This window comes from Ammodytes marinus (genome assembly GCF_949987685.1).
Source record: "Ammodytes marinus genome assembly, contig: scaffold_34, whole genome shotgun sequence".
Lineage (NCBI taxonomy): Eukaryota > Metazoa > Chordata > Actinopteri > Uranoscopiformes > Ammodytidae > Ammodytes > Ammodytes marinus.
Window position 1 is genome coordinate 222501 of NW_027648438.1, and position 10000 is coordinate 232500.

The window sequence follows — 10000 nt, forward strand, 5'->3', positions numbered from 1 at the left end:
TTTTTTATACTAAGATCACGGCATAGCTGGACACAAGTTCTTCTGCTTCGTTCCTCTCACTGCATTTAAATGCATTCAGTAAATTACAGAGAAATTGGTCTCGTTAAAGAAAAAGAGCACCAAGCCCAACCCAGAGGACCCTGCATACATTTTGTTTATTTTAAATTAATATTTTTATGGAAAATCCATGTGTCCTTCTTCAATAGCTTCTAATTCATCAGACCCAGTGTCTCCAAATTATTTGTTCACAAAAAATTCCTCATATTTAGCCTCTTAATTGTCCTCTCAAAGTGCACCAGATTCATGCATTTCACTTTAAAAAGGTGAAAACAAATCTCCCGGGGGGGCATACCCCCGGACCCCCCTAGGAGGGTCTGGTTCTCCACTGGCTACTATTCTCCTCCAGCAGGACATTGGAGGCACTAGCGAAAAAACACTGGGTGTGTGAATGACATTTAACTAGTCAATAATTTGGGCAAGTCTGTCTGCCTATCTTTCTCACTCCGATGCACACTCAGTCAGTATTATCCACGCTCAAAGGAAGCAGGATTAAAACACTGGATTAAGATGTTCAAATGTATTAAATGTGTTTAAAAACGCACAAAAATGTTTAGAATGTTTCAAAAACATGTTTAAATTTGTAAAATAATAATTTTTTTGGGGGGGGGGGCTCCGCTGAAATTTGTTCTCTGAGGGGGGGCTCACTCTCTCACACTTTGAAAACCCCTGGCCTATAATAATAAAAAACACCACCTTAACTATGTTTACAGTTTAAAAATGTTTTGAATGAAATGCAAACCTCAGTGAATCATTTGCTCTTGTTTCTCTGTCCTGAGATTCACACAGACTGAGCAGTCTTGTTTAAATGTTACAAATTGAGCTAATAAACTGAACTTTGATTTTTTTGCTGCAGAAGTTATCTCAGCTCATTTTTGTTATCTAATTTGATAATAAGGTGATTGTATGCAGAATGCTCATGCCAGAAACTCATACAGTGGTTTTGTACAGATAAATAAATAAATATTAGCAGGTTCTCAACAGTATTTAAATTTAGGGGGGGGGGCGCGCGAAAAAAATTCTGTCCCCTAGGGGGGGCATGACAGAAAGTAATTGAGAACCACTGCTCTAAACTGTCTCCAAACGTTCGCGGAGGTCTCAATTTCCTCGCATGAGTCGCAGAGCCGCGCAGTCCTGTCGCATGAATTTTGAACATGTTCAAAAAAAGTGTGCGACAAATCTAGTCTCAAAATAGTCTCAGAGTGGTCGCATGTGTCTCAAACGCGTTGCAAACCCTTCTCAATTTAGTCTCCGCGAGTCAGAAAGTGTGAGAAATGTCAGACAACTTTGCGACGGTTTGGCGATATATGAAACTAAATTGTGACTGATTTGAGACAAAAATGAGACTGACATTCCGTTCGTGCGACGCTCGCCAGACGTTCGCGAGACATAAATGCGACCTCCCGGCAAGTGTTGGGCAGGACATTCACAAACGTGTCGTGAGGAACCAACTCAGTGAGACTGCAAGTGAAAATTGTCGCTAATTCGCATATTTTCTCGCAATTTTGTGTCTCCAACTTGTCGCACACTGTCGCAGCCCAGTGAGATAGAGGCTTTAGATTTTCATTATGTTAGCTGTGATGTTAAATGTGTCTGTGTTACTATACTCAACGTGTCTGCCAGTGTGTGTGTGTGTCTCTGTCTCTCTGTGTATGTGTCTGTCTCTCTGTGTGTGTGTGTGTGTGTGTGTGTGTGTGTGTGTGTGTGTGTGTGTGTGTGTGTGTGTGTGTGTGTCTGTCTGTCTGTCTGTTTTACTTGACCAGCCCCTGCAGTACTGTCTGTCTGTCTTACTTGGCCAGCCCCTCCAGGACAGCCTGCCTGTCTGTCTGTCTGTCTGTCTGTCTGTCTGTCTGTCTGTCTGTCTGTCTGTCTTACTTGGCCAGCCCCTCCAGGACAGCCTGTCTGTCTGTCTGTCTGTCTGTCTGTCTGTCTGTCTGTCTGTCTGTCTTACTTGGCCAGCCCCTCCAGGACAGCCTGTCTGTCTGTCTGTCTGTCTGTCTGTCTGTCTGTCTGTCTGTCTGTCTTACTTGGCCAGCCCCTCCAGGACAGCCTGTCTGTCTGTCTGTCTGTCTGTCTGTCTTACTTGGCCAGCCCCTCCAGGACAGCGGGGATCAGAACAGACTTCTGAGCTTTCTTCAGGATTCTGAAGTAGATGAGGAAGACGATGTTCAGAGTCTCCGTGTGCTGAGGACGAATCAGGAAGTTAGTTCTTATTGGTCCAATCACTCACCATAATAAATGACAGCAACCAATCAAAACAGTCCATTTAAATCATTATTAAAGGGTCACTGTGTAGTTTCAGAGGAGGGGGATTTGTTGATACACCAACAAGGAATGTGTCTTGGTGAATAAGGTGCATACAGTTAGACAATGAACGAACAGTGACTATCATATATACAATATAACACAATACATAAACAAGCAGAGACATACGTGATAAGTTAAAATAGAAGAAAAACTAAAGTAAAGATACGTAAAAATTGTAAAAGGAAACAGGAAGTTAGCTGCTATTGGTCCAAACCGTCACATAATAACCCATAGCAACCAATCAAAACAGCCCATTTAAATCAATGTTAAAGGGTCAGTGTGTAGTTTCAGAGGAGGGGGTTTGTTTACATTCACAGAGCCTGCAGTTAGTTTACTAAACATATTTTCTCTACATGTAATTCTTAGAATTGAATAATTCTATCATCATAAATCAAATTATTCTGAGGAACCTGGAACCAAACGTAAGACTAGAATATGTTTGTAAACCAAACTGTGGGCCCTGCTGCTGTAAACAACAACAGTGAAACAGTAACTTTTCAGGAAGCTTTGTAACTTCAAACAGTGTTCCAGGGATCACATTTTCCTGTGAGGAAAGTTTGTTTATTCAGTTATGAGAATAAACCTTAGAAAATGTTTCACTTCTCTGACACACATAAAGTTACATACTGCACCTTTAAGTACAGTACTTGAGCAAAAGTACTTAGTTAGATAGATGGATAGTGACAACCGATAGCAACCAATCATATCAGTCCATTTAAAGTCTCTACGAGGAACTTTTAAATATTTCTGAAACAGTCTCATTTTTCCTCTGATGATCATGAATTACATGTAACAGCAAACGAGACCATCAGTGCAAAGAATGCTATTTTTATATAGTTTTTCTTAATGCCTTTGTCATGGGTATACGCTCACCCAGGAACAACAGCTGGCGTGGTAAAAACACTACAGCTTTCGTCCAAAGGGGGCGCTAGAATTAACACAAACTGAAAGTTCCTCGGAGCAGCTTTAAAACCATTTTAATTTCTCACCAGTTTGAGTTTCTTGTCTTTGCTTTCAAAAGCTTCGGCCTCTAGAAGTTCCTTCTCCAACTTCTCCTCTGCTTTCTTCCACTGTAACACACACACACACACACACACACACACACACACACACACACACACACACACACACACACACACACACACACACACACACACACACACACACACACACACACACACACACACACACACACACACACACACACACACACACACACACACACACACACACACAGAGTTTAAAACAACAATACTAATCACATTGTTGAGCACACAGTAATACACAGTTTCTACAGTTTCACATGGCTCCACTAGGGGGCAGGATTGTATAAATAACACTCTAGTTCTAGCCATGCTTTATCTTGGGTTTGGATGGATGGATGGATGGATGGACAGACAGACAGACAGACAGACAGACAGACAGACAGACAGACAGACAGACAGATAGACAGATAGACAGATAGACAGATAGACAGATAGACAGATAGACAGATAGACAGATAGACAGATAGACAGATAGACAGATAGACAGATAGACAGATAGACAGATAGACAGATAGACAGATAGACAGATAGACAGATAGACAGACAGACAGACAGATAGACAGATAGACAGATAGACAGATAGACAGATAGACAGATAGATAGATAGATAGATAGATAGATAGATAGATAGATAGATAGATAGACAGATAGACAGATAGATAGATAGACAGACAGACAGACAGACAGACAGACAGACAGACAGACAGACAGACAGACAGACAGACAGACAGACGTCTTACCTTCCTCTGCATCCTGGACAGGTTCCTCCTCTTCTCCTTGTTGTTCATGAAGCGTTTGTTTGGTTTGGTGTCGTCGATGTCTTTCCTCATCTGGACCTCTTTGATCCGCAGACTGAGCAGAGTACGCAGCACCTGGAGGGAGAGAGAGACAGGTTAACAGACAGACAGGCAGACAGACAGACAGACTGAGGAGGGTACGCAGCACCTGGAGAGAGAGAGAGACGGGTTATTAGACAGACAGACAGACAGACAGACAGGCAGACAGGCAGACAGAGGAGGGTACGCAGGACCTGGAGGGAGAGAGAGAGAGAGGTTAGGCTATTAGACAGGCAGAGAGAGAGACAGACGGACAGACAGGCAGACAGGCAGACAGACAGACAGACAGACTGAGGAGAGTACGCAGCACCTGGAGGGAGAGAGAGACAGGTTAGGGGTTAACTCTCTATTAGACAGACAGACAGACAGACAGACAGACAGACAGACAGACAGACAGACAGACAGACAGACAGACAGACAGACAGACTGAGCAGAGTATGCAGCACCTGGACAGCGAGAGAGACAGGGAGAGAGGGAGACAGGTTAGGGGTTAACTCTCCATTAGACAGATAGACAGACAGACTGAGGAGGGCACGCAGGACCTAGAGAGAGAGACAGGCTATTAGACAGACAGACAGACAGACAGACAGACAGACAGACAGACAGACAGACAGACAGACAGACAGACAGACAGACAGACAGACAGACAGACAGTACCTCTCTCAAAGCTCTGTGGAATGACTCCTGTCTTGTCTTTAATAGGGCTGGCCAAAATGCCATTTTTCAGGCTTCGAATATTCGTTGGTTTTTCCGAGCGAATATTCGAATATTCGTTCCAGAAAAACACACCGTCAAAAACAACATTAAAAAAAATAAATAAAAAAAAACGTTAATAATCCCTATATACTCCCTGGAACCGATTTTTATCTGCATATTTTGTTGAAGATTTACGCGCTCGGAGGTGAAGTAATGGATGCGCTATGACACTTAGTGATGTAATATCCTCCTAAATGAGCAATACTACTACTACTACTACTACTACTACTACTACAATATTACTAACTTTTATATCAAAATGTAAAATTATTTGATGACATTATATTGCAGTACTAGCTTCTTGCAAAAAAAAACTGTTGGAAAAAAAAATTGTTGAAAAAAAAAAAAAAAAAAAAAAAGGAAGCTCCGAATACTAATTTTCCGAACGAGTATTCAAATAATTCGGGCCAGCCCTAGTCTTTAATGGGCAATAGATGGACAGACAGACAGACAGACTGAGGAGGGTACGCAGGTACCTGGTTGATTTGATACAGTAGTATTGACTTATGTGCATATGAATTGGGTGTGTGTACAATGAACACCTTAATGAATAAGCAATATAAAGTAATTACATGATCATTAATTAATGATTGTAGAGAAGGGTTTGTATTTAATAATAAAGTACTTTATATTTTCTTGGTTTACAGCTATGCCATCACACTCACATCTCATTTTAATTGTCTCTTATTGCACGCACGCACACACACACACACACACACACACACACACACACACACACACACAGTCTCTCTCACACACACACAGTCTCACAAACACACACACACTCACACACACAGGCTGTGTCTTGATTCAGGGGTTGCGGTCTACGAAGGCTGCATTTGAAGACCGACTGCGTCATAGCGGCGCGCAAAGGCTGTCCCGTTTGCAAGGCTCCTTGCAAGGCTCCTCATATGCGGCCGAGAAATGCAGCCTTCGTTTCACGGTTTTGAAGGCTGCATCAGATGTATCCTTCGCGGCCCAACATACAGTATCTCACAAAAGTGAGTACACCCCTCACATTTCTTCACGTTTTTCTTTATATCTTTCCATGGGACAACACTGAATAAATGACACTTTGATACAATGTCAAGTAGTCAGTGTACAGCTTGTATAACAGTGTAAATTTACTGTCCCCTCAAAATAACTCGACACACAGCTATTAATGTCTAAACTGCTGGCAACAAAAGTGAGTACACCCCTTAGAAAAAATTTACAAATTGGGCCCAAAGTGTAAATATTTTGTGTGGCCACCATTATTTTCCAGCACTGCCTTAACCCTCTTGGGCATCTAGTTCACTAGAGCTTCACAGGTTGCAACTGGAACCCTCTTCCACCCATTTATGACAGCATCACAGAGCTGGTGGATATTAAAGACCTTGCGCTCCTCCACCTTCTGTTTGAGGATGCCCCAAAGATGCTCAATAGGGTTTAGGTCTGGAGACAGGCTTGGCCAGTCCATAACCTTTACCCTCAGCTTTTTTAGCAAGCCACTGGTCGTCTTGGAGGTGTGTTTGGGGTCGTTATCATGTTGCAATACCACCCTGCGGCCCAGTTTACGAAGGTTGAGTGCACGTGGTCAGCGTCGTACACAGAGGTTGGCTTTGGAAAATAGACGTACGAGTGCTGCCAGCATTGCTGAAGGGCTTGAAGGGGTGGGGGGTCAACCTGTCAGTGCTCAGACCATACGCCGCACTCTACATCATACTGGTCTGCATGGCTGTCATCCCAGAAGGAAGCCTATTCTAAAGAATGATGCACAAGAAACCCCACAAAAAGTTTGCTGAAGACAAACAGACTACGGACATGGATTACTGCAACCATGTCCTGTGGTCTGATGAGACCAAAATACATTTATTTGGTTCAGATGGTGTTAAGAGTGTGGAGCGGCAACCAGGTGAGGAGTACAAAGACAAGTGTGTCTTGCCTAGAGTCAAGCATGGTGGTTGGAGTGTCATGGTCTGGGGCTGCATGAGTGCTGCCAGCACTGGGGATCTACAGTTCATTGAATTCTAACATGTACTGTGACATACTGAAGCAGAGCATGATCCCCTCCCTTCATAAACTGGGCCGCAGGGCAGTACTGCAACATGATAACGACCCCAAACACCCCTCCGAACGACCACTGGCTTGCTAAAGAAGCTGAGGGTAAAGGTTATGGACTGGCCAAGCATGTCTCCAGTCTTAAACCCTATTGAGCATCTTTGGGGCATCCTAAAACGGGAGATGGAGGAGCGCAAGGACTCTAATATCCACCAGCTCCTTGATGTCGTCATGAATGGGTAGAAGAGGGTTCCAGTTGCAACCTGTGAAGCTCTAGTGAACTACATGCCCAAGAGGGTTAAGGCAGTGCTAGGAAATAATGATGGCAAAACAAAATATTGACACTTTGGGCCCAATTTGGACATTTTTTCTTAGGGGTGTACTCACTTTTGTTGCCAGCAGTTTAGACATTAATGGCTGTGTGACGAGTTATTTTGAGGGGACAGTAAATTTACACTGTTATACAAGCTGTACACTGACTACTTGACATTGTATCAAAGTGTCATTTATTCAGTGTTGTCGCATGGAAAGATATAATGAAATATTTAAAGAAATGTTAGGGGTGTACTCACTTTTGTGAGATACTGTATCCCAAGATTCATTGCGTTATTTTCAGAGATGGCATAAAATAAAATAAAAAATAACAAAACAGCAACGTGTTGCTCCATCTTCTTAACTTTTATCTTCCTTTCTTTTTTTCTTGTACTGTTTTTTCTTTTCGTCTGGTAGACAACTTATTTTTCTTTTTTCCTGCGTTGACAGGGCTGTCTCCGTTGGCAGCAATCAGGGTTGCTAGGCAGCACAGGAGCGGCGAGTCGTCACGCAAGGTAACGGCTTGTTACGTAAACCGGAAATGCTCGTAAACCGAGACCTGCGGAGACCGTCTCGTTTAACAAGGCTCGTTGGCCTTAAAACCGGCCTTAAAATCGGCCTTCATAGGCTATAGCCTTCATAGACTGCGTCCTACCAAGTGCGTGGTCTCTGAATCAAGACACAGCCACAGTCTCTCACACACACACACACACACAGTCACAGTCTCTCACAAACACACACACACACACACACACACACACACACACACACAGTCACAGTCTCTCACAAACACACACACACACACACACACACACACACACAGTCACAGTCTCTCACAAACACACACACACACACACTCTCTCTCTCTCTCACCTCAGGTCTGACGGTGTAGTTCTGACTCTTGACTAAACCAGATATGACTCTGACGGCGGCCAGCGAGGCGACGCCATCTTTATCCTGATGGAACAAGTCCCTGAAGGCATCGCGACACATCTGAGAAATCTGAGTGACAGACAGGCAGACAGGGAGACAGGGAGGGAGGGAGACAGGCAGACAGGGAGACAGGCAGACAGGGAGAGAGACAGACAGACAGGTAGGGAGGGAGACAGGGAGGGAGGGAGGGAGGGAGTGAGAGAGGGAGGGAGAGAGAGAGAGACAGGGAGACACACGTAAACTTAATGCAAGACAATACAGACTATTTATCTTCCATAACATGTCTTCTTTCATACTAGTATAAATCAAAGGTCCAACATGTACATTCAGGTGTTTATTTGACTAAACCTTGTCTGTTTGCATCTGTATATTTCTCCTATACAACCATCTTTAACGGACATTATCTCAACATTAGTTTCTTTCTCAATACTCTGAACCAAAAATCTCAACTTCTAAAGCACTTACATCAACTAAACTTTCCATAATCATTCTCAGCACTATTCTGAAGGTTATTATAGAAGGATTTGTTCATATGTTGTTCACTGTCTGATTTATAATAATAATAATATATTCAATTTATATAGTGCTTTTCTCACACTCAAAGCGCATCTTTATTAATGAGGCATTTTCTTCGTAAAAACATGTTGAAAAAGCATTTTAATACTGACTCACCCTAGCCTGTGTGAGTGAGTGAGTGAGTGAGTGAGTGAGTGAGTGAGTGAGTGAGTGAGTGAGTGAGTGAGTGAGTGAGTGAGTGAGTGAGTGAGTGAGTGAGTGAGTGAGTGAGTGAGTGAGTGAGTGAGTGAGTGAGTGAGTGAGTGAGTGAGTGAGTGAGTGAGTGAGTGAGTGAGTGCGTGAGTGAGTGAGTGAGTGAGTGAGTGAGTGAGTGAGTGAGTGTGTGAGTGAGTGAGTGAGTGAGTGAGTGAGTGTGTGAGTGAGTGAGTGAGTGAGTGAGTGAGTGCGTGCGTGAGTGTGTGTCTCTAACTCACCCTAGCCTGTGAGTGAGTGAGTGAGTGAGTGAGTGAGTGAGTGAGTGAGTGAGTGAGTGAGTGAGTGTCTGTCTGTGTGTCTGTCTGTCTGTCTGTCTGTCTCTAACTCACCCTGTTAGCTCCATCGTTCATGAGTGGAGCCAGCACCACTATGATGTTGTTGTGGAAGTTGAAGTGAGCTAGCGTTAGCATGAGCTCACACAGGCAGCGGATGGAAACCTCGGCTAGGCTCAGGTAAGACTGAAGAGACACCGCCTCCGAACGCTTCTTCTTACTGTACTTCCAATCTGTAGGGGGGTGGGGGAGAGAGGGAGGGAGGGGGGGAGGGGGGGAGAGAGGGGGGGAGAGAGAGGGAGGGGGGGAGAGAGGGAGGGAGGGAGGGAGGGAGGGAGAGAGGGAGGGGGGGAGAGAGAGGGAGGGAGGGATAGAGGGAGAGAGAGAGGGGGAGAGAGAGGGAGGGAGAGAGAGGGAGGGAGGAGAGGGAGGGAGAGAGGGAGGGGAGGGAGGGGGTGGGGGGCAGGGAGGGAGACAGGGGGGGAGGGGGGAGGGAGGGTGGGAGAGAGGGAGGAGGGGGAGGGAGAGAGGTGGGAGGGGGTGGGGGAGAGAGAGAGAGACAGGCAGGGAGGGAGAGAGAGACAGACAGACAGACAGGCAGACAGGCAGACAGACACACACAAAAACAGGGGGGTTTAGATATCACACAATGGAGTCACTCAGTTTGGGC

The 10000-nt window shown here is 44.5% G+C and overlaps 1 protein-coding gene across 1 annotated transcript in view; it reads right to left on the bottom strand.

Moving 5' to 3' along the window:
- noc3l (NOC3-like DNA replication regulator) overlaps positions 1–10000 on the bottom strand; it is a 25904-nt gene that overhangs the window by 6903 nt on the left and 9001 nt on the right. Inside the window, exons 9-13 of the mRNA XM_080054435.1 lie at positions 9388–9563; positions 8228–8356; positions 4151–4282; positions 3354–3434; positions 2141–2241 (exon numbers count right to left, since the gene is read on the bottom strand). Coding sequence (XP_079910561.1) covers positions 2141–2241; positions 3354–3434; positions 4151–4282; positions 8228–8356; positions 9388–9563 — 619 coding nt within the window. The remainder of the gene's footprint in view (positions 1–2140; positions 2242–3353; positions 3435–4150; positions 4283–8227; positions 8357–9387; positions 9564–10000) is intronic.